Source organism: Furipterus horrens, unplaced genomic scaffold, assembly GCF_987537825.1.
Source record: "Furipterus horrens unplaced genomic scaffold, mFurHor1.1.pri manual_scaffold_17, whole genome shotgun sequence".
NCBI lineage: Eukaryota > Metazoa > Chordata > Mammalia > Chiroptera > Furipteridae > Furipterus > Furipterus horrens.
The window spans coordinates 21862948-21889104 of NW_028327187.1; the positions used below are offsets into that span (position 1 = coordinate 21862948).

Genomic DNA, 26157 nt, shown 5'->3' on the forward strand with positions numbered 1-26157 from the left:
CAGCCAAAATTGATTCCCCAAATCAAAACATTTGCAGAGGTATGTATTTGTAGAATTGCTAATTACACCCAAGTCTTATCCCTAAATCACATTTCTAATAGCACTTCGCTATCATTCTTATATTGAGCTCTGAAGCTCTCTCAAAACATTCTGTTATACCTTAAGCCTTAAAAAAAAATAAATGAATACATAAATGAGGCACATAGGGTGGGCAAGAGACCACCTCTTCTAAGCATTATTGTACTCTTATTGAAGATGTATGGTACTGAATTAGCCATTCATTCAAGTAAAATACATTCAGTTCAATATTGTATGTAGTGGGCATATGTGGGTTTTCCTTGCCTACTCATCCATTCCTAATAGCATCCAAATTTCTTTTTGCAGGATGGTTTCTCCCCCAGCATAGGTATTCTTTGTGGAATGGTAAATTCAAGCTCCTGTCCTACAACTATCAAAACCAAAGGAGTCCTTGAAGATGTGACTTTCTTCTGCCACATCCTATCTCACTGTTCAGCCTATCAGAAGCAGATTCATGAGATTCTAAATCTTAATCTAGTGACATGGGTCTACAACAAATTACAGTTTATTCTTCCCAGTAATAGTACCCTCACAAGAAGATTCTCTGATAGGGTACTACCCCTATGATTTTTGATTTATAGACCTCTATCTTTTTTCAAACTCTTTTCTCTAACTTTGCCATAAATTTATTGAGTTCTTAAAACCCTTTCAACCAATTTCTTTTCCTTTGAGTAATCAGAACTGACAATATTGTCAGTTCAACAACATTTTATTTCCATTGCTGGCAACCAAAGAACCTTGGCTGAAACATTGTGGTAGGCTCTGACAGTACAGCAGTCAACAAGACAGACAAGGTTCCTGCCCTATGAAGCCTAAGTATTGCTAGGGAATATAGGCTTACTCAGCAGTAAGATAAGAAACTCTAGAGTAGGAAAAGTCAGCCATTGTTTTCATATACTCATGTGCTTTATACCATTCATTCATACATTCATTCATGCATGCACACATGCATGCAACAAATGTTTATGGCATGCCTACAAGGTGCCAAACATGGTAAATGTGAATTTAATCCATTTCTTTTGTTTTGCCTAATCAACAGACTTATAACTAGGTCCTTCCTCCATTGCTCAAAACTCTCTGTGTCCCCTAAATTTTTGAAGGTCAGGGCCAGAAATATACCAATTAGCCATAAGCATGAGCTGTTGAAGATACAAGCCTTACCTCCTTTTACCCCTTCACCTCCCCACGTTCCCGTATTCCTGGGTACAAGGGAGGTAGACCATCACAGATTGTCACTGTCACCTTTGGGACTTATGAAAAACCAGTAAGGATTAGGGTCCTGGGCAGGAGCTTCCTCAAACTTGCTCCAGAGAGAGTTTAGTACTAATCAGTGTTTTCCAGCTTGCCCACAGAGTACCCAGAGCACAATCAGAGCCAGTACCCTGAAAGCTCCAAGGGGCTTTGCAAATTTATTGACTTAGTAATGAGGATTTGCTCATGGTATTGGAAACAGAGTCTTGCCTTACCCAAGTTGTAACCCTAAAAAAAAAAAAAAAAAAAAAAAAAAAAAAAAAAAAAAAAAAAAAAAAACTGGAATACCTTACTCTCAGCCCTGAATAACCACTGCAACATTTCCTGCTAGTGAAACATTTCTCTTCCACCATATCCTTACTTTAATCATTCACTATTCCAATGTGTATATATGGTCTCCCCAGGTAAATAGTAAGTTGCTGGAGGTAATGGCATAGCTATGACATTTCTGAATCTTTCTCTTCATGTCAGGACTCAGGGAATGTTTGGGAACTGATTATTGATTGAAAGCAGCACAAAGGTCTCTTTTCCATAGTCACTTGGGTCTGTCTTCACAGAAGTGTCAGCCATTTTGTGGGCCCAGGAAGAGCAGGATGCCTGATAGATATTTAATCAGTGTTTTCCCTATAATTTCAAGCTGCCATCTAATTTATGGTAAACCCATGTTTTATTAATTAGCAAGTGGAGTCATGACAGGAATCATGAACTTTTCTATAAAATAGCATTTCTGTTCTTCACAGCATGTCAGGTCATTAGAAACAGGCTGTACATTCATTATTCCAGCAGCAGCAGAACAATCAGAGTCCTATTACTCTCTGAAAATAAATACAATCGTGGGCATTTTCACAGCCAAAACTGATTCTCCAAATCAAAGCATTTGCAGAGGTATGCATTTGTAAATGTGTTAATTACATCCAAGTTTTATCCCTAAATCTGTTTTTGAATGAAAGTGACAATATTGTCAGTTCAAAGATATTTTCTAACATTTGAGATATTTTGTTCATCATTTGTATTAATCCTTATTCACTCACTGGCTCACCTTCCTCTACAAAAAAGTACACAGAGCCCTATGGGGAACATAGGATGTGGGATTTCATGTGAGCAAAATTTCATAGGCCAGGTGATTGACTCTGAAGCATATAACCAGGGGCCTAAGGGCCTAACTACTTTTTTATATTATATGGGATGGCAGAGGGGACAAAGAAGAGTTTAAGAATCTTATACCAGTGACAGGCACCAGTTCTCCAGTTTATTTAGTAGTCAGTGGTAAATCTTACTTAAAGAAGGATTCAATGTGGTACCATTCATAGAGAAGACATGGTGGGTGAGGCCATAAAGGAGTAAGAGGTAAGTGGGTGGAGGTTAAAAAGAGAAAAAGGTTAAAAATATTGTGTTTCACTATGCTAGAAAATTTAGACTTCATATCATTTAAACTGAGGATGGGTATACTATTATTACTTTCCCAAGTTTCACATCTAGAAATCTGTCACATCTCTGTCAAGAGCTAGGATTCAAACCCATGTCTGTTGTCTCCACAGTTCACTGCATCATACCTACTCACAAGGGTAATGGGAGACTAGATGCATGGTACTGAAAACCAAGAATTTATCTTTCTCATTGGAAGGGTCCAATGGTCTTTATTTATCTATGTATACATTTATTTATTGTTTGAAGAAGTAATATAGTCTCTCAGTACAAGATTTGAAAGATATAAAGAGGAATAGGGTGAAAAGTAAATCTCCCTTCCTTTCATGCTCTTGATACCTTGTTTCACTCCCTAAAGGCAATTAATGATACCAGAATGTTCATCTCTTTACTCATTTTTACCCAAGGCCAAATGCAAGCAGCCTGCCTGGTTGCGAAGCCTTGGTGGGAGTACGTATTTGGAATGAGATTAAGAAGGCCACCTGTCATGATAATGTAAAGCAGGCAAAATTCATCTTCAGCCCTGGCTGGTGTGGCTTAGTGGATTGAATGCCGGCTTGTAAACTGAAGGGTCGCTGGTTTGATTCCCAGCCAGGACACATGCCTGAGTTGTGGGCCAGGTCCCCGGTTGGCGGCATGCAAGAGGCAATCATATATCAATGTTTCTCTCCCTCTCTTTCTCCCTTTCCCTCTCTCTAAAAATAAATAAATCTCTTTAAAAAATTCATTTTCAGTGCTCACTCTGTTGCCTTTGGGTGACTCTTCTTGTCTCCATCTCCTACTGCCCTGCTTACCCTCACCTGTTCTTTCCTCTCTGGAGAGAAACTCCAGCTTCACACAGCTCCTGTTCTGTTATATTCCTCAGAATCCTGCTTCCTGTTGCCTCACACACTGTCTTGGCTGAGAAATTTATCCCCACTAGGGAATTCGTAGGTGTCTATGGATTGATGAGCCACCCTTTACACAAAACATGTTTACATTTTAACAAGGGGCTTCAATCAAAAGAATGACTTGGATGATGGGGATTATGTGTGCTTTGTCATGACAGGCCAATAGGATAGTGAGGTTTTTTTGTGTTTTTTTTTTTTTTCCCCCAGAAGGTACCACCTTGTGGCTCTTCTTATCTACTTACTCTGTGGATGTCAGATCAACTAGGTATCCAGAAATTTTGGCTGCCTGAAATTGTCTGACTCTCAAGGGAGTAAGAACCCTGATCTTGATTTTTTTCTTTCAACAGTATGTGGACACTTCGAATTTTTGAAACTAAATTTCCAAAGCTGTATACATTTCTCCCCTAATATAACTACAACCTCGAATCTTATCTAAAAAGAAACAGCTATAATAATAAATAGGAGAACTATTCTGACTTTAATATTCAATAAATGCTCTCTCATTCTGTCCCTTCCAAAATAATATTTGGAATATGAAGTTGGAGCAGATGGCTTCACAAATTCAACATTTTCCCCAATCTGAGGGTGGGGGGAGGCAGGTATCTCTTTTGGGATTTATTGAAGAAATCTTTGTTTGTGAACAGAATTCATTTTGATTTCCACAGGTGATATTCTCTTCACATACAACATCACAAGTTAAGGGAGAAAAATAAGGATCTTCATCAAAGTCACCTGCATTAACAAACAAACAAACAAAGAAAAAACATTTTCAGCCACGGCATTGAGGACTTCGCATATAGTAGAAGCATAAGAAAATTTTATCTAATGTAGAAATGAATAGAGGAAGTAAAGGGTGCTGTGCTTTCCTTGAATAGTTTAGTATAGATTCAGGGTGAATTAACTCATCTGGATAGCATTGTTTAGAAATTACAAGTGCATATGTTCTTCCTGCATTGTAACTAACAAACTGTGTTATTCACAGTAACCTTAACGTAGGTAAGGAAATACATGGATAAACCTCAGTGGCCTTCAGAAGAGACAACATAAAATGGTAACACATTTATCTATATCCCCTGTGAATTTGATACTCTTGTTCTGAAGGCTTAGCTATTTCCCAGCTTGAGGTGCCTCGCGGTACAGAAGGCACAAGTTTTCACTCTGTGCTAATAAGAATTGAACTTCTCTGGCTGCCAAAGATCTGATGGCAGCATCCAGATTGCAGTTCTAGAATCTGGGCCCAAGAGGCTAGACTATCTGCCCCACTGGCTGAGTTACTTTACAATTCCAGGTGCCTTAGTTCTCTGGATCTATTTCAGGGTACAACAACATTAATATCCTGGACATGGAATTTGCTACTGCTCCCCATAAAAAAAAAATGTGTACATTTTATTCATATATTTGCTAATGAAACAATATCCCACAGGGACAACAGGGGAGCCAATACTAACAAATCCCTTTGCAAAAATGATTTTACTCTATTTCTTAAAAACATCTATTCTTTGAAACGTGACTTTACCCAATCAGCCCCAACTATTATTTACTGAAGAGCTTCCATAACCCCTGCCCTCTATATACTGTGGCTCCCAGTACCTCCACGTGAGCACCAGAACATATCCGCAAGTTAGTTGGCCAGAGTTTGATGGACACTTTTGGCCAAGGAAAATTTTTTTTCATACACACCAATTTTTCCATATAGAAATGGAGACCAAGACTCTCTGTACACTAGTCAAATTACCCTAAACTGGAGAGTAGTGTTGCCTTATACAGTACTGAATTGAAGGTAGAGAGAATACAGCTCTGAATAGAAAAGTAATATTCCTGAGGTCATAGAGTTAGTGACAGAGCTGGGACTTGAGCCAAAGCCTTCTGACTCTAAGTTTGATGCTTTTTAAAAAAACCACCATGCTGATTCCTGATTGACTGCAGTCCTTAGAAATAGAACTGTTGTTTGGAACCAACATAATGAAAAATACAAGAAGATAAGGCAGTTCTACAGCCAGTGCTGAGACGGTGGAAGAATGATTACAGCCAGGCCACCAAAGGGTGTTCTGCATGTGTGAATTCGAGTCTACTTTGGTCTTCAAAAAAGCAACCAAAGGCCGCTGTACCATCATCCAGCTGATAGCACAGAACACAAAGTCATCACAATGTCAATTTGAGTTCTTAAGTTCTTGATCTCTTTGCCTTTCTCTTCACTTTAGACCAATTATTTCCCCATATTCTCCCTCTCAACACCTATCTTCACCTCAACACCTGTCTCCGTATCTATAAATGTGGCTTACTATGAGTGTTGCACAGTTCAAAGGTTATTCTTGATAGAATGTGGTGAGCACTAGCCGGAGAGCCAGGAGACCTGAGTCCTGGCTTCAGCTCTCAGCTGATGGGCTGAGTGACTGTCCATAAGGAATTTTGCTTTTCCTGCATAAGGTCGCTCACCTATTAAATGAGGGAATTGCACTAGACAATGTCTAAGATTCCTTCTGGTTTTAGTAATAAATAACACTTGTTTTTAATTACCCATGATTTTTTACCTTCAGTTTCTTTTCTCCTCCATTAGTCTGATAGTTCACCAGTTGTGTACATACTACATGCCTTTATACACACTTTCTTAGCCAAGAATGAGCTCATGTATATGCATGCACATGTGCTTTTAGGTTTGAAGAAGTATTTCCTGAGACCATGTATGTGGCCTCATATTAATTCAATATCTCTGAAATATAAGTGTAGACAACACAGTCTTTTCTCTCACCATTTGGAAAGCTTATTTCTGAAGGCGTGCCTTGTGTGGAGCCTAAAGATTTGAAAGTGGAACTAGTTGCAGTTGACTTGAGGGATGGTGTCAACAATTTGTGCTCAAAGGTTTTCTTCACTCTTTTCTGTTCATACTCAAAATTTAGCTCATACCTGCTGCTCCCATCTGAAATGACATCAAAAAAGTTAAAAAACATAAAACTCATCAAATTCTATACTTTATATGGGTAAATTACACCTCAAAATCCTGTTTAAAAAATATAAAGTCCGATGTACAGAGTGTTTGTTCTGGAAGGAGTCAGATTTTCTATTAAACTGTAAGAAATAATTTTGAACTGTACAGGCAGAAGTGAGTCACCAATTTACCTACCAATTATGCCTACTTTTCCTAGGGCCTGGCACAGGGACCAAGAAGTTATTGGCATGCCCAGCATAAAGGAATAAAATCTCTGTTACTTATAAAATCTTTGAGTTCAAGCACTGCCTTCCCTAAAGGAGCTTCATACTAAGATTCAGGGAAGCTGCCTGAATTGGATGGAAGAGCCTTTTGATACACATAAAATCAGTTTCCCTGGATGAGAGATACTCTCAGAGGCTTCATCAGACTCCACTATATCTCCCACTGTGCAGAAAGGGCCATTGGTCCATCCAGGCAGCCCTTTAGCCAGGCATGTTAAGGATGCTGACAAGTTCTCCACCTGCACCATCACTCTGCTTCACACATTCACTCAACCCACTGTTGGCTGTGGGCCAGAAAGCACCTGTGACACAATGCCTGGAACACAGTAGGCACTCAATCAATGTTCTTTTAATTGAATCAAGACTCAGGTGACAGCAAGGGCAAGCAATCCAAGGAACCTGGGCCAAAAGAGAAGCTTCACTAAGTTAAAATGTAGTCCAAGCCACATCCTTCATCTGACTTCATGCATTTCAGCACATAAGTACAAATCATTTTCATGACATGGAAACAGCTGCATTTCCATCCTGATGCCGTATGAACTCAAGTAAAGGGGCATGGTAATCTGATTAACTTTATAAAACTTGTAATATTCAAAACCTTACCCAAACTGGCATCTTACCAGAAGAGTTATCCAATTGCAACCACCCACAACAGAGGTATATCTGCCACTGCTCCCGCACACTCTCCTTCATCACACAGTGGAACACAAAAATGAGGAATCCTATGATAGAAGAAGAAGGTCAGTCTTTTTCAGCTTTTTTTCACTAGCTGTCACCAATGCTAAGACTGAGCTTATCTTTCTAGCATCCCAGTCAAAGGCAGTGATGGCAAGATGATCTCTATTAAGACTTCATGTCACCCTTTGGGCTGATGTCACTCCTAGAGCTTGAGAGATCAGGTCTACAATGATAGCAATCCCCTGAAATGTGATTCCAACATCCTGGCATTCACATCCTCGCATATGGCAGAAGTGATGGCACATCACTACCAAAATTAGGTAATAAAAGATCTCTCTCTCTCTCTCTCTCTCTCTCTCATCACTCACTTCGAAGGAACCCAAGTGTTGTGTCTTGAGGACACCATAAAATCCCCATGCAAAAGCCCACATGTGAGCAACTGAGGCTTCCAATCCACAGCCCACAGCCATGTGAGTGAACCTTGCTGGAAGCAGATTCTCTAGACTTAGCCAAGTCTTCAGATGACTACAGCCCTGGCTGACATATTGACTGCAACTTTGTAAGAGTTCCTGGGCCAGAACCATCCAGCTAAGCTTCTCCTGAATTGCTGACCCTCAGAAAGTGTGTTTGATGATTTAGGCTACTAAAACTTGAGGTTAAATTGTTACACAGCAACAAATAACAAATACATACGCTCTTTGACCTTAATTACATTGGGTGAAGAACATAAATTTGGTGCCCTAATTTTTCACTGTCAGCCCTGATTTCTCCATGCAAGTGGGGTAGAGGAGCTGAAGTTATCTACCAGAAATACTGGCCATTTCCCATCCCCACCCTCTGAAATATCTCCTTGGAAGATAAAAGTAGGACTCAAGATGATCCTGATTACAATGCCCTAGAAGGCCAACTAGATTTTCTAAGGTTTGGGGGTAGAAACAGCCTGACTTTTATTTATGGTCCATGGTAAATATCTTTTTATTCACAAAGTGTTTCCAGATGCCTGAAACTGAAACTCGTCTTTCTCGTTTCTGAATTCCAATAGCACTTTGTTATAATATTTGATATACTGTATTGGTCATATTATTCTCTATGTATTGTCAATTTCTCCACCTAGCTGTAGTATCTTTCAGGGATAAAATATCTTCCATTTTCACCTTTATATCACTTCTCCTTTTGCCTCTAGTACTATGTGTAGCAGCTCAATAGCTGTTTGTTGACTTCAACTCCAAGGCACTTGATACACAAACTCTCACAGCCTTCTGCAACACTGGTAATACCTTCTTGGGCCCCAAAATATTTCTTTTGTCCTAAGTGCATTTTTGAAGCCTCTGTTCTCTAAACGATGTTCAGCTTGCCTTCTCATTGGCCAGTTGTCCTGAAGGTAAACAATTAGTGGTGGGTCACAACTGTCTTAATTCATTGCAACCTGAGCATGAGTCAACAGTAAATAGCTCCAAAGCTCACCTCACCTAGGGCATTAGTGGGAATAAAGAATCTTGACTGAGGCATGTGAGAGTCTCCTGCCATCTTCCCTGGTTTGGCCCTTCCTCCTACCAGTACCATGCTCAGTTTGAGAGACTGTTTTAAGAAGATAATGAGAATACTTAAAGAAAATAAGAATAAGAATGGACTTGAGGAAAGACTGAAAGAGCTGAATTCTTGTATTTGGATTAGAGAAAGCTTGGAGTGGGGAATAGAAGGTTGGGAGAGATGGTAGCTATAGTCGCCGCTATCATCTGAAAAGGCTGCCATGAAAAGGACAAATTAGACTTGTTCAGTGTGTTTGCCAGGTTAGAACTAGAAACAATGGGAGGAAGCTACAAACAACCATGTGGTAACAAATGACAGCTAGTCTTTACTAAGCAATGACTGGACCATAGGCATTGTGCTATTAATCTTATATTTATAGATGAGAAACTTCAGAGTCCCAGAAGTCTAGTAAACTTGACTAGAACTGATGTTGAGCTGGCAGCATCAAGACTGAAGGCAGGCAGTTTGGCTGCAAAGCCCAACGGCTTAACCACTCCACTCCAGTACTCTCAGGAAAGGATGACGTAGATAAGATTCAGAGCTGTTTAGAACCTACAATGGCAATCATATTATACTATATAAATGTATTTAATGAACATGTTGTACACCTTAAATTTACTCAATGTCATATGTCAAATACATTTCAGTTTTAAAAGAGAAGTTAAATGTTCTGTTCTATGGAATAGTGAGCCCTCTGACTCTGGAAAGTTTCAGGTAGAGGTATGTGCATTCCTGTCACTTGATGGTAAGTTGGATTAGGAAGTTCTTGGTTCCCTGGTTCCGCCTTGAGTCTATCTGATTCCAGGTGGGAGGCAGAAATCTGGAGGCTGAATGGAATGACAAGTATCATTACCTCCCCTGAGGACTTTGTCTCCATTTGTAACTGAACAATTATGGTGATGAATCCAGCATGCTTTCCTGAGCAGCAGTCACCTGGAAGGTGATGCAGCAACCCAATGAGTTAAAACTCTAGTCTCAGAGCAGGTTAAACTCCACCAGCTCCAGCATGAACAAGGGGCAACAGTGACAACAAGCACCTATTATTGCTCTGATTTCCTGTATGGAGTTTAGTTAGTTCTCAAACTTAAAGGTTATTCTGTGAATCTAATGAACTGCCTGCCAGCTCTCCCTCTCTGCCTGACAGCCTTCCCTTTTTTTTCCAATAAAAGATTGATCTGCTTACTCATTAGAGCATAGGCATGAGGGAAAATGTCAGGTTTTTGTCACCGGCATTTTTATTTGTGCATCCCTCCTTCAGAAATGGCTTACAATTATTATAATTTTTTTTCACACCAGACCACAGGGTGACTCCCTTCAGCCAAAATTGCAAAATTGCCATCTATTTTTTAAATGGCTAATTTGTTCACTTGCTTCGCTGCATTTTTGTTTTGAGTATTTGAGGTGTGTGAGTGTGTCTGTGTCTTGAGTTTGAAACTTGGGGCTCTGAAAACACCCTCTCTGCAAGATGGCACATTCTCTCTTGTAGGCAGAACTAGGAACTAGGAATGTTTGGTGCTTGACTTACATAAAACATATCTGACAGACAGAGACAGCTTAGCTCTGTTGATGTTGGATCTATGGGACTTTGGTTTTAGCTACTAGGAGAACCCCAGTTGGATTCTACTTCTACCCATGTAGCTTTCCTGCTTAGATACTACATTCTCTTTCATCATAGGAATGAAGTACTTGCTGTTTTGAAAACACCCCACCCCCCTTTTAAGTTATAAACTGCTTTGCTATCTGGTTCTTTTGTCAGCTTTCCCTTTAACCCCTCTTTCCATATGTTGAATGCATTCTCTTCAGATGAGTGACCCTGAGAGAAGCCTGGAGTTACTTCTGAGGAATAAATATGCATGGGCACCTAGTTTTTAATCTACTGTGCACATTCTACACCAAGATTGGTTAGTTCTTAAAACATCATGATACAGAGACCACAGTAATCTCAGTGTAATTCAGGTAGTTATGTCAAGAGGTAAAGTATAGAATCATCACCAGTGCCTCAGTCAACAGTCCAGGATACAACCAACTGCTAGTAGCCTCAAAGGAAACCAAGAGAGAGTGGGGTGGAGAGCTCACAAAAATCCTGTCCTCACTATAAGAAGGAATAAAAATGACATGTGAAGGAAGAGCAACACATTTTGCGTCTTCCCACAATCCAATAAGAATATGGTTATATAAGGCTAGCATAATCTGGTGGGACAGAAAGTTTCAATTGATACACCTCACTGCTGCAAAATGAAATAGTTTCTTGTATCATTAGATATGCTTTATTCTGGAATGTTCCTTCATTCCCCTGCAGCACCTTGCAAATACCTGACATATAATAACTGCATACCAATTCATATTTTCCAACATTCTTCTAGAGTTAACAACCACAATGACAAAGTGTTCTGAAGTTTTTTAAATGCTGGGTTAAGACAAACTTTTGAAGGTATTTTTTTTCCAACAGAATTTATCAAGAATTTCACCATGCTAATGTATACTGTGCCATTTCAAGAATGGGGACATATCATTTGCTGCATTTCCCAAACTTCTTTGACCATAGAACCTTTTTATTCCTGGAGCACCCTATGAGACCACCAATAGACTGTACTCTGGTAAAAGCACTTATCAATGAATAAATAGTTAAAAGCACTAAAGGAGACACTAACTCAATGTACTGTTCAAGTCAACTTACAGCCTGCTGCAGTGGCCCAAATCAACTGGGCCAAACTTGAGGGTAATGGCATGGAGTGGAGTTTGAAACTCCCTGGAAATCACTCTGCATGTTTCTTCCAAGATTTTTAATAAGCAAAATCAGTTTAAAATGAATATCAACAATCACTCAGAGGTATATTAACCAGAACCCTAGTTTTTACTTCTCATGTCATCTTTGGTTTACCATTTAATCACTTCGTTATCATTTGTTCCTTGCACCAGAAAATAGGAATAAGATTATAGAACTATAGAGCCATTAGTTTAGAATCAGTGGTGGCAACTTTTTCAAGGTTGATTTGTAACAAAATCAAGGCTAGAAATTTGGCTTCTTGCCTTTACATACTGCTCTTCGCTTTTCACCTTCATTCCTCTGTGACTTGACAATTTCCTAGCCTGGTTCCTTTTTACAATGTGTTAGGATATCTGATGCAGCCATAGTCTATGGGGGTAAAAGATTAATGTTTCTACTGTCCAGTAATTGTTATGTTCAACTGGATTGTGCACTTCAAAATGTCAACACACATGCGTATCTGTACAGTTATAAGCACAATTTTGATGCAATGCTAGAAGTATTGACAATCAGTGTTTGATGACATTGAAAACTAGCTGGAGTTGCATTAGCTATTTGTGCTTCTCTCTACAACACTGAGGAAGAGAGACTGGGCTATTTAATGAATTCCTAACAACTAGCTAATGTTTCCAGTGGCTATCTGCCAACTAATTGACAGCAGAGACCTCTTGGAGTATCTTTCCCTCCTTTGAATCCCTAAAGATGAGATTATTTTCCAAAATGCAAAGAAGAAGAAGTTACCTTGCAAAGTATTAAAAATGGCAAAAAGATACAAAAAAAAGATCCTCACAGGTCCCCAAGCAAAAAAGCTAAACCCCCAGGTGAGGCCAAGTAAGAATGTTAGGCTTGCTGTGCCTTTGAGGTCATGCAGGATCATCTTCCGCCGAGTCTTCTGACCTTGGGATTTCATGGAATTCAGTTGAGCAAGAACAGTGCAGAACATGGAGAAATTCATGAGAAATATGAGGCAAAAATAAGCCACAACTGAGATGTAAAAGATATAATCATCTTTAATCCAACAACTGTAAGAGACAAAACAGAGAAGACCGTTGTGAGGTAGAGAAACATAAATTCACATTTTCAGTGAGACTCTGAAGATCCCCTAGTCAATTTTATTCCACCTGAGAACACCTAGTTGACAAAGCTCACTCACACTCATAGGAGCAGAGCTGGGACAAGAACCTCACTCTCCTGAAACACTGTTCAATCTTCTTTCTTGTGTCACGTCAAAAAGCCCAGAGGACATTTCTGAAAACCCAGAGGACATTTCTGCCCTACATATTCAGAAACCTCTCAGTCCACTTCCCTAGGAGGCTATTCTCTTCCTCAACAGCATAAAAATAAGTTATGTATTGACCCCCAAAGTGGCCTTCACCCCACCTTATACTTGAGCTTTTATTTGCAGTATAAATTTTGCTTTGCATGATAAATGTCCAGTAAAAGGACAAGAGCAATGACTGGCTTTTCTGAACGTTACACAAACAATGATGAACTTATCAGAGTGAATAAAAATGCAACAAATAGACATCAGCTCTTGTTGTGTTGTTTTAAAGTATAATGTATATTTTAAAATTCTCACCACAGCTACAGGTTTTGACTACAGAAAGCAACACTAGCCACTGGGGTGATTAACGGCTCTACCATTTCTATTAAGAAGAAATATGTGGTAACTTACAAGAACAGATATTCATCTAATAACATTTTCTTTTACTGGTGGTATTATGTCTGATTTTTTAACATAGACAAGTTTCACTAATTCGACTGTGTGTCAACTTAGCTGAAACCTCTTTCCCAGAACCAGGAAAATCTCTTGTGATCACATTATTCATGTTGGTGTGGATACTTTCATGTATGTGTGTTTGTATATGTTTGTGTGTTTTGGGAGGAGTGGGGTAGGAAAGCATTTAATGTCCCTAATAGAGACCTAATACTTAAGCTTCCCTGAATATCATCTTCAACCTTAAAGGAAGCTATAGAAAACTTTTTTTTTTAAAGCAGCATTATATATTTTTGTATTTTCCTTTTATTTTTTAAAATTATATTTTATTGATTATGATATAAGAGTTGTCCCAATTTTCCCCTTTGGCTGCCCTCCACCCAGCACCCCCACTCCCTCAGGCAATCCCCACAGCATGGGTTATGCATATTATAAGTTCTTTGGATACTCAATTTCCTATACTGTACTTTACAGCCCGATGGCTATTCTGTAACTACCTATTTGTACTTCTTAATCACCTCACCTCTTCATCCTTTCCCCCACATCCCCACCCATCTAGCAACCATCAAAATGCTCTCCATATTCATGATTATGTCTCTGTTCTTCTTGTTTGCTTAGTTTGTTTTTTTAGATTCAATTGTTGATAGTTGTGAGTTTGTTGTCATTTTAATGTTCATATTTTTTATCCTCTTTTTCTTAAATAAGTCCCTTTAACATTTCATATAATAATGGTTTGGTGATGATGAACTTCTTTAGTTTTTTTCTTGTCTGGGAAGCTCTTTATCTGACCTTCAATTCTAAATGGTATCTTTGCTTGATAGAATAATCTTGGCTATAGGTAGGTCCCTGCTTCTCATGACTTTGTTTTATTTTTATTTTATTTTTTTATTTTGGTTTTTCAATTACAGTTGTCCCCTTTTCCCCTAATTTCTCTCCCCCACCCAACCCACCCCCTCTCCCGCAATCATATCCCTCCCCAGAATGTTTCTTGCCAATCCCTTCTAGCCTGCAAAGTTTCTTTTAAGAAATCAGCTTACAGTCTTATGGGAACTCCCCTGTAGGTAAATAACTTCTTTGCTCTTGCTGCTTTTAAGATTCCCTCTTTATATTTAACCTTTGGCATTTTAATTATGGTGTGTCTTGGAGTGGGCTTCTTTGCGTCCATCTTGTTTTGGACTCTCTGTACTTCCTGGACTTGCATGTCTATTTTCTTCACCAAATTAGGGAAGTTTTCATTCATTATTTTTTGAAATATATTTCCAATTTCTTGCTCTTTCTCTTCTCCTTCCAGCACCCTAGTGATGTGAATGTTGGAATGCTTGAAGTTGTCGCAGAGGCTGCTTATACTATCCTCTTTGGGGGGAGATTCTTTTTTCTTCTTGTTCTGATTGGTTGTTGTTTTTGCTTCCATATGTCCAAATCATTGATTTGATTCTCAGCTTCATTCACTCTACTGTTGATGACCTGTAAATTGCTCTTTATTTCAATTAGTGTACCTTTGTTTCTGACTCGATATTTTTTATGCTGCTGAGGTCCCCACTAAGTTCCTATAATCAGTGTTTTAAACCCTGCATCTGATAGAATGCTAATATCCATTCTGTTCAGTTCTTTTTTCTGGAGTTTTGATCTGTTCTTTCATTTGGGCCATGTTTCTTTGTCTCCTCATTCTGGCAGCCTCCCTGTGTTTGTTTCTATGTATTAGGTAGAGCTGCCATGGCTCCCTACCTTGCTAGCATGGCCTAATGTAATGTAGGTGTCCTGTAGGGTCCAGTGGCACAGCCTCTTCTATCACACAAGCTGGGTTCTCAAGGTGTGCCCTTTCTGTGGGCTGAGTACACCCTACTCTTGTAGTTGAGACTTGATTGCTGTTGGCAGGTCAGTGGGATGGATTTACCCAGTCCAGTCAGCTGCAAGGACTGGCTGTGATCAGTGACCACCAAACTTTGCCCTCCGTGGAGGATCACCTGTGTTCAGGAAGGGTGATTAGTGGTTCTCTGATATGGTCTGTAGCTGTCCACTGGGTGTGCAGGCTCTGGGGTTTTCTGGGTGGTGTAGGCCAAGGTCAGCCCCACCTGTGTTCTGCCCAGGGCCACCCTGCATGAGCTATAAAGCAATCTGACATGGCCGCTACTTGTGCTGGGCTTGGAGATCCCCAGGTGAGGTAAAGCTGTGAATCTCTAGGCTCATTGTTGCTAATGCTGTGCCTGGGGGCTGGGGGCCCACTGAGGCCAGCTGTTGCTTGTTTGAAAGGATTTAGGAAGTTGTGAAGAATGAGTCAAAAGCAGCCATTCATACAGAAAAGCCACTATTAACAGATATAAATTGGGTGGAATGGAGCCTCAGAGGATTTCCAGGGAGGGCAAACAGTGTTAGCCAGGTTGATGTAGCCTCAGATATGGCACCCCCCTGCTGGCTTTGTGGCTCTGTGAGGGGAGGGTTCAGAAAAGGGACAATAGTTCTGCCTGCCTTTCTGTCTGGGAGAAAGATGCCCCCAAGCTCTTGCCTTGATGCCAGGCACTTTAGTTCCTCCCTGTATGTCAGCGGTGCCTTTCAAAATGCTACCCTGGTGCTGGAGCTCAGAAGGAGTGAGTCTGAGTAACTCTATGTGTGGGTTCTTTAAAAGGAACTGGTTGGGACTCCACAAGTTTCTTCCACTGACTCAATCCCTGCTGATTTTTGCATCCAGAAATTATAGGGACTTATCTTCCTGGCACTGGAACCCTAGGCTGGAGGGTCTGGTGTGGGGCTGGGCATCCTAGCTTCCAAGATGTCCCTCCCAAATTTTTGTCCACCACACGTGGTTGTGGAACCAGCACATTCCACATCTCCACCCCCTCATACTAGTCTGGATATATGTAATTTATTTAATTCCATAGTTGTCAAACTTTCATTCAACTCTATTTCTGATGGTTCTGAGTAATGAGTGTTCTATAATTTCATTATTATTTTGATGTGGCTGTGCAAGGAGATGAACCATTTTACCTATGCTGCCATCTTGACTGGAACTCCCTCAGCAATATATGTTTAGATAGAAAATCATCTCCAAGACATAGTGTTAAGTATTGGGTTGGCCAAAAAGTCCATTTAGTTTTTCTGTAAAATAAAAGACCCATTTTTCATTTCCATCAATACCTTTATTGATTTGTATATTTTGAGTATGTCAGCTATCTCCTGCATGGTAAAACATTGATTGTTCTCAATTAATGCCTTGATTTCATTGTTATCAATGTCAACTGGTCTACCTTGGAGCAGTGTCCAGAGAGAAATCTCCAACATGAAACTTTGCAGACCACTTTTGGCACATTTGATCAGTCATAGCACCTTCTCTATATACTGTAAAAATCATTTTTTCTTTTTGTATTACAGTTGTCCCATTTTTCCCCCATTGCCCTCCCGTGCCCTGCCCACCTCTCCCCTTTCCCACTCTCAATCACCATTTAGTTGTCCATGTCCATTGGGCATTTATACCTCTTCCTTATCTAAACAAGGAACAGATTGACAGTGACCAGAGCAGAACAGGGAGAGGGAAATGAGGGGAAAGAGGGGAAGAATCTAATAAAAAATCTTTTTGTTTTGAATTTGTTACATTTTTACCTTTCTTGAAATAATAAAGCACAATATGGTGAAAATGTTGCATATTTTCTTCTATCTTCAATATTAAAATGACTACATAAAAATTCTCCAGTTTTGATAAGTTTGTTTTAAATGCACAACTGATATGACAGCTGTCACAATACAATCTAACAAAATTGTTTTGAATGAAGTTAAGGACACCTAAGTGCTGTAGAGCCATCTTATGGGAAAAAATGAATTTGGGGGCTAACCCAATATCAAATAATGTATAGCTATAGCTACCATTTGGGTAACAAAGTGTGCAAGATAATATCTATACAAATTTGATTGTTTGTAATAAGAGTTGTATCAAGGGAGAGAAACTGGGTAGCTAGGGCTGGTAGTGGAGTCTACTTTCCATCCTCTACTCTTGTGTACATTTGAATTTGTACCATGTATTGTACCTGTATTACTTCTTCAAAATATAATTTTTTTATAAAGCTCTTAGAACAGTCTGCCTCTTATTAACCACTTCACATATTAAAGGGCTGTTTTCAGGGGAAGTGGAGTCAGTTTTCTTTTGACTTCGCTTTTGCTTTTGATCTCTGAATAAGAATAACCATTAGATAGATAATGGGGGGCAGTTTAAGTCACAAAGCAGGCAAGAAGAGAGGATGGATGATCAGATGAGAAGGAAAAAAGGAAGAGAAAGAAAGAATAACAAGTAATTATAATTAGAAAGCATATGCTGGAATGGACAATAGTATTTTGATCTGGAAACAGTCATCTCAACATGAAAAATGGAGGAACCTGGAAATCAAGACCTCTTACTTTTGATTTCAGTCCAGTGGGAGAGGAAATCTACAGCAAAAAAAGTACTTGAGTGGCAATGCTAAAGAAAATGGATATGAGTAAGTAAAAAACAATAAGAAATGAGACTGCAGTCTAAAGAACTACATGGTAACTATCTAAAGGCTATAAAAGAAGTCTCTAGAGAGATGAAGCAAAGTAAATGGCTGCTCTCTTGTGGTTGTAAATGAGAGAACAAGGAGATGGGCTTCTACTTCAAAAAAAAAAGAACAGAAAAGAAGGAAGGAGGAAGGAAGGAAGGAAAGGAAGAGGGAAAGAAAGAAAGAGAGAGACAGAGAGAGAGAGAGAGAGAGAGAGAGAGAGAGAGAGAGAGAGAGAGAGAGAGAGAGACAAAGAAAGAAAGAAAGAAAGAAAGAAAGAAAGAAAGAAAGAAAGAAAGAAAGAAAGAAAGAAAGAAAGAAAGAAAGAAAGAAAGAAAAAAGAAGAGGAAGGAAAGAAGGAAGGGATGGAGGGAGGCAGGGAAGGAGGGAAGGAGGGAGGAAGAAAAAGAGATAGGGGATGAAAAGAAAAGAAAAACAATAGGACTAAAAAGCTAAGCTAATTTACAAAAGAGATGGATTCTTCACTGGAGAGCTTTGTTTTCTAAAAGCAGAAAATGTTTTCCAACATGTCTTCTTAGTTCCTTCTAGTGACCAATCCAACTCCTTCCAAGTTCTGCAAGCTTTCTAATTATAATAGCTGCCAGTTATGTAGCACTTAACCATGCAACAGGGCACATGCTGAACACGTTATATACATGATGTCATTTTAATTTACACACAATATTGAGAACACATATTATTATCCCCATTTTCCAGAGCAGGAAATGGAAGTAAGAGGTAAGGTAAGTTCCCCAAGGTCGTACAGAGCCCAAGTGCCTAATCATTACATGAATGTGTCCATGATTGTATTTAGGCCAGAAAGGCTGAGGCTGAATCTCCCCTGAAGTCAGCATCAAGACCAAGCCCCAGGCCTGGAACATCCTGCCATACACTGATGGTCAAGAGCATCATCGCCTGAGAAGCAGAGATGCTGGTACTTACAATGGAGATGTTAAGCTCAAAGTTCCATACAGATCGTTCTTCACACTGAGTATGATTGCCACCATAATTGCTGGGATCCCTAGTGTGGGGAAGCAAGCCAAATTCATCCCATTAGGAAGCAGGAGAAAAATCCTGATGGATAAATGACTCTGCTCACTAAGTTAAGACACTATTTAAATGAACCTTTAAATGAACCACAGATGTGCGGGCATCAAAATATCATTGTTTGCAAAATGTTTGTAAATTCGTCCAAGTTAAACATTTCTAGTACTCCAATCTGCTAAACTAAACAGCATGCCAATAGCTCCAATACAACACCCATTTGTTATTAAAAATAGCTCAAGTACCAAAAATCAACTTGGCAATAGAAGAATCTAGTTCATCAGAATGCAAGTTCACATCAAGCCTTTCTTCTCAGATGATGAGCCACCAATTTTTTCTCTTGTTCAATACTACCCCTCATTTCCTGGTATCTTTTTGTCTTGGTCACCTTGGATGAAGGACACAGGCAATCAGCTGCAGCCTTCAGTGTTTTTCTGACAGAGGAGCTGTTTCTACACTCATTACTACTTTGACATTTTGACTAGATCAACCAGTTAATGACGACTCAATTCATCCAGACTATAATAAAGCAATCAGTTCACTCAAAGTGGTCAAATGTGACCTGACTATAGACATGTTTTAAAAGTCTAATTTCACGTACACTTGCAAAACTTAAATGATTTCTTTATTTCTAATAATGTATCTCTCCTAAAAAATGAGCATTGTCACATCTGCACACATTTAAGGAGTTTTGTAAAAAGCTGTTCCAGAGTGCCAAGCATCTTGAGAAATTCCCCACTGTCCTATTCTTACAGTCCCTTCAGATATGTATTTTGCCCGTCTAGTACAGTGCCTAGCATAGTGTAGGTATTTGAAAAAAATACCTGTTGGAGAGAAGAAGGGAAGGATGGTGGGAGGACTCACATTTAGGATGGAAGTTGTGAGGCAGAGTCCCCAAGCTCGGTTTACACTTTAGTAATTAAAACAAAAGAAGATCTCTACTGGTTGTTATTATTATTTTTTAATGTGGACAAATCTGCTTTGGGGGACTTAAATAAAGAAATAAAACTTTTTCCACAGGTTGTATTGTCATTAGAAAGATAAAACTTCAAACATAAACACATGCTAATATTCATTTTCTTTAGAGCTGATTGCATTTATCTAATATTTAAATGCTCTGAAACTCCCTGTGGTGGGACAGCTCTGTACTGGTTCCCTGACAACCTTTCAGGAAAAGGCTTGAACCAGAGCTAATATGAATTTTGATAGAATGCCTTCTGATCCTCTACAAATTCAAGAAGGCAGCAGGCCTGTGAGAAGGTGCCCAAAGGCACACTTCCCTATTCCTCTAGGAGTCTGTTGTTGCCTCCAAGTTCTGAGGATGTGTGGGGCTTTGCACCCCGACTCTTCAAAACAGAGCTGCAGAATATTATATGGCATAACTTCGATTTAGTGCTGGCTCTTCAACAGGGAATCCCACAACTCGTGTGGCAAATATCTATTGCCTTTTTTAAAATATGCTTTATTGATTATGTTGTTACAGTTGTCCCAATTTCTTTTCCCTTTGTTTCCCTCCACCCAGTGACCCCCCTCCCTCCACTAGTACCCCTGCCTTAGTCCATGCCCATTCGTTGTCCATATAGTTCTTCTCAAACTCTTCCTGTCTACTCCACTCCCTCCTACTATGCTTCTTAATTCCTGTACCATCTCCCTCCCTTTCCCCCTTTCTTCATGTTGACTTCCCCCCAAAATGTTCCCCATACCTGTAATTCTTTTCCAACTCTCATTGCCTACTTAGTTTGCCTTTGTTTTGGTTCCCTAGCGTCTGTTGTTGGTTGTTGTGATACAGTTTTCATTTTAATGTTCATAGTTTTGAACTTCTTTCTCCTAAACAAGTCCCTTTAACATTTCATATAACAGGGGTTTGGATGGGATGAACTCCTTCAGTTTTACTTTGCCCTGGAAGCACTTTCTCTACCCTTCTATTCTGAATGACAGCTTCGCTGGATAGAGTAATCATGGTTGTAGGTTTTTATTGCTTATTATTATTATTATTTTTTTTTTTGGTGTCATTCTTCATAGTGTGTGAGACAAATTCTTGGGAGCTGACACCTTTTGCTACTCTTTCTTTCACCATCACTATAATAAATGGAATATAACAGTGGCCTTGGCTTGTGTGTGTACTTGACACTCTCCAAGTTTTTCCTGGCTCCAAAGTACCAAGCCTTAGCCTTTCCTGCCTCTTGAGTACTCCAGGAAGTGGGTGTAGAAGGAGAAGGTCAAAGAGATAAGAAGTCAACCCCGGGTAACATGAACATTTAAGGAGTAAGGATCTGAAGGAGGAAGGGTCTGGAGAGGAAGTTGAAAGTGAATGATGACAAGGGAGAAGGAAGGCCAGTACTAACTGCTATTTACAGCCCCTTCACAGTTAGCCATATGTGGGTTTTCAGCTCTTTGGATTATTTGTGAAGCCTCTTTCACAACTTTTTCAATCTTCCAGTTGACAGTTGACTACAGATAAAGTATGCAAGGTGAAAATGGGAGAGAATTTACTGCTCTTGGCTCTGTTTCTGATGGATTCCAAAGTGTACTAAAACAATTTTTTTAGATTATGCTTTGTTTAGTATTTGTCTCTGCTCCCCACATTAGCAGAGATGATAGCACTGACTGTATTAAACTGAAAGCTTGTAATATAGTAATGAACTCGTTAAAAGAATGAGTAGCTAATGGGAAAGCTGTTGTCCTTAGAAAGGCAGTGGAAGGTAAAATCTGTCTCCCTATGTTTCCTATGCATCCCACTTAATACACATCTCCTATGTGTCCAACACATTTTCTGAATTCAAAATCTATTTTGAATAGGGAAAGGGGGGAGGGGAGAAATGAGCTGAGCTGAGCTTGTCAGTTAAAAATACAGGAAAGCAAATCTATAAAATGACTTTTAATTTAGGAAATTTTCATGCTGAGTTCTATTCCTGGCTTCTTGCAGAGGGCAGCATTGATAGTGACAGTCATAAGGTGTGGTAAGAATAAAAGCATATCTGACAAAGCATCTTTTATACATTGCAAGTCCTTTTTCTGTTCCTTAAACAGTAGGGTTAGATCACAGAGGTCAAAAGTCCAAACTATGGAGACAGACCCCCTGGTTCAAATCCTAGTTCTGCCAGTTAGTAACTGGTTGTGTGAGTTTTGGTAAAGTACCTAATCCCTCTATGGCTCAGTGTCATCTACTAAGTAGGAATAATGATGGGATATTTTCTATAGAGATTTTGTGAGGATTAAATGAGTATGTAAAGCACTTAGAATAGTCTCTGGCACATGTAAGTGCTACCTAAGTGCTGGTTATTATATTAGTAAGCTTGTGTTGGGATTGTAATTTCCATAAAGGGAAGGATAAAATCAGACAGGTCACTGGTATAGATCAGCATTTAGCATATACAAAAGCAGGTGCTCACTAAATATTTGTGGACCAATTCCTGACCATGAAGGTTAGAAGTTGAATTTCTAGATCAATGTAGGCAGAAAAAGAGATGTATACATACCTAAATATCAGTGAAGCTATCCTCAATTCCTTACCTATGATTATAACAGAATTTGATCCCAAATAATTTGTCTAATGGAGCCAGAATTAGAACTAAAGGCACACAGGCTCAAAACAGACACCAAGGATAATAACAGTATACTTACCCCAACCAATGAGGCAAAATTTAAGGATATAATTGGGAATGTATATGTTGAAGACTTTAACTAGAGCAAAATACATATGGACTGCCTCGAGGCCCATCCATGTCAAAGAAGCAAGCAGAAAGTAATGAAGAGCCACTGCTGCTGCAATACAAAGTCCCTCTGTCTGAAATGATGATGCCCAAGAATTGACCAGAAATGCCAGGTTTAGCATCAGTAGTGCAGTACACAAATTGATCAGGATTTTGGAAGGACGATCTTTTCGAAGTTTGCTAAAAGAAAAGGGATATGTTCAGTTAAGTAGGGTCTCTGCTTTTAATAAAGACTTGCTACATCCTATTTGCATAATAAGTGAAAGAATGAAAAACTGACTATTAAAATTAAATTACAGGAATCCATCTCTATATCGCAGTTCAGTTATCACGGCCTCACTGTATCATGGGATTTTGCAGTACTGTATACATATGTTGTTAAAGTTACGTAGGTTTAAGAGTATAGAATATGTTTAAGAACATAAGTAGTGTTTATAAAAGTGTGGAAAAGGTTAATAAGGGACTGGGAATGGTTTATAACTGTGTGGGAAGGGTTTATAAAGCCTTAAAATATGTATAAATACTAAAATAAATGTAAGGTTCCTACTTTGCGAATTTTCACCTATCGCGGGACGGTCTAGAACGTAATACCCATGATAAGTGAGGGAATATTGTACTCATATCACCTTACATGTACTGAGTTTTAGAGTCCTCTACCCTCTTTACAGGTAGAGTCAAAGTATTCTAAGTAGTAAAACTCACTACCTTTACTAACAGAATTAATTATAGCCTCTATCAGCTAAGCAGTCTCCTTTTTTCCTTTTTTTTTTTTGTGGGGGGGAGAGAAAAAAGGAAGAAGGATACTGGATACACAATTCTATCATCACTCCTTCATCAGACTCAGGGCTGTATCTACATATGACCAAATAGCAGCATGACTATGCAAACCATTTCAAGTAGTTACTTGGATATTTCCAAAGATCCAGACATTTGGCATCATGGAAATATGACCTAAATTTTCATTACATGATTACAGTTGTACTTTGTGAAAACTGACCCAATATTTTCCAAATTAGAAAAATATTTACTTCCCATTGATCCTTTTTTATTTCTATTAAATATTTATTGATTTAAATTTTGGTTTTTCATCTGGTATATATGTGGATTTTTAAATTGAGGCAAATAGTGAAATATGTAAATCTTAAGAATGCACCTCAATGAATATACCTAAAGAACCTCCACCCAGATCAGGAAGTAAAATATTTTAAACATCTCAGAAGGCTCCTAAATTCCTTCTTCCATTAAATACCCTCCACTTGAAGTTACCAATATTGTAACTTCTATCCCCACTGATTTAGTTTTGCCTGTACCTGGAACTTCATATAAATGGAACCATCTTATCTTCCTTTGCTCAACTTTATGTCTGAGCATTAGATATTATGTTGTATTGTGTAGAAGTAGTTAATTATTTTTTAATCTTCACCCAAGGATATGTAATTATTTATTTTAGGGAAAGAGGAATGGAGAGAGAAAGAGAAAGAGAGAGAAACATCAATGTGAGAGAGAAACATCAGTTGGTTGTCGCCCGCACGCATCCTGACTGGACATCAAACTTGCAACCTAGGTATGTGCCCTGAACAGAAATCAAACCAGCAACCTTTTGGTGTATGCGATGATGCTCCAATCAACTGAGCCACCTGGCCAGGGCTCTTTTTTTTTTTTTTTTTTTTTTTTTTTTTACTGCTGTGAAACATTTTATTTTATAAATATACCAGGATTTATTCATCTGCAACCTATTAATGTATATTGGGTTTTACAATTTTTGGCCACTATGAATGAATCTACTGTGAATATTCTTCTATATATCTTTTGGTGGACATATGCAGTAATTTCTCTCAGTGAAATTTCTGGGTCAGTGACTAGATGTATATTTACCTTTAGTAGGTATTGCCAAAGAATTTTCCAAATCGTCTATGCCATTCTTGCATCCCCACCAGCATTGTATGATTTCTAACTATTCCACATCTTTGTTGACACTTGCTATTTTCAACTTTTTAAATTTTAGCCATTATAGTGGATGTATAGAAGTATAATTGTGATTTAAATCAGCATTTCCTTGAAAAGTAATGATGTTAAGAACTTCACCATATGCATATTAGCCATTAGAGTAAGGATTAGAGTTTGGCGTGGATATCTTCTTTAATGAGGTACCTGCTCAAGTCTTTTGTCCATTTTTTAATTGTATGTTTTTGCTTTTTGATTTACAGGAGTTTCTATATATTCTGCATACAAGTCTTTAGTCAATTATATGCCTTGAGAATATCTTCTCCCAATCTATGTTTTGCCTCTTCACTATCTTTTTTTTTAAGTATACTTTATTGATTATGTTGTTACAGTAGTTTCAATTTTTCCCCTTTGCTCTCCTCTGCCCAATACCCCCCTTCCCTCCAGCAATCCTACCAGGCCCCCCTTAGTTCATGTCCATGGGTCGTGCATATATGTTCTTTGGATTTACCCTTTCCTATATTATTCTTAACTTCTCCCGTCTATTTTGTATTTACCAATTATGCTTCTTAATCCCTGCACCATTTCCCCAGTTCTCCCCCTTCACTCTCCCAGCTGATAACCCTCTGAATGGTCCCCATATTGATGATTCTGTTCTTATTGTGGTTTGCTTAGTTGGATTTTGTTCTTATTTTTTAGAGTCAGTTGTTGATATTTGTGAGTTTGTTGTCATTTTTTAAATAAAATTTTTATTTATTTATTTTTAGAGAGGCGGGGAGGGAGAAAGAGAGGGAGAGAAACATCAATGCCTCTTGCATGCCACCGACTGGGGACCTGGGGCCTGCAACCCAGGCATGTGTCCTGACTGGGAATTAAACTGGCAACCCTTTGGTTCATAGGCCAGCACTCAATACACTAGGCTACACCAGCCAGGGCAGTTTGTTGTCATTTTAATGTTCATAATTTTGATCTTATTTTTCTTAAGTAAATCCCTTTGATGTTTCATATAATAGCTTGTGATAGTGAACTCCTTTAGCTTTACCTTGTCTGGGAAGCACATTATCTGCCTTTCCATTCTAAATGATAGCTTTACCAGATAGAGTAATCTTGGTTTTAAGTCCTTGCTTTTTGTCACCTTGAATACTTCTTGCCAGCCGCTTCTTGCCTGCAAAGTTTCTTTTGAGAAATCAGCTGTTATTCTTATAGGCATCACTTTGTAGGTAACTTGTTTGGGACTATGTGCTTCCTGGACTTGTATGTCTATTTCCTTCACGAAATATGGGGAGTTTTCCTTCATTATTTTCTCACATAAGTTTTCAACTTCTTGCTCTTCCTCTTCTCCTTCTGGCACCCCAATGGTTTGGATGTTGGTATGTTTAAAGTTTTCCCAGAGGTTCCTAAGCCTCTC

At 38.9% G+C, this 26157-nt stretch overlaps 1 protein-coding gene across 1 annotated transcript in view; it reads right to left on the bottom strand.

Moving 5' to 3' along the window:
- Positions 1–26157, bottom strand: part of ADGRG4 (adhesion G protein-coupled receptor G4) — a 154468-nt gene that overhangs the window by 1155 nt on the left and 127156 nt on the right. The window contains exons 19-24 of the mRNA XM_090264028.1: positions 22717–22985; positions 18991–19069; positions 12571–12851; positions 7475–7576; positions 6394–6561; positions 4330–4376 (exon numbers count right to left, since the gene is read on the bottom strand). Of these exons, the coding sequence (XP_090120154.1) occupies positions 4330–4376; positions 6394–6561; positions 7475–7576; positions 12571–12851; positions 18991–19069; positions 22717–22985 (946 nt within the window). The remainder of the gene's footprint in view (positions 1–4329; positions 4377–6393; positions 6562–7474; positions 7577–12570; positions 12852–18990; positions 19070–22716; positions 22986–26157) is intronic.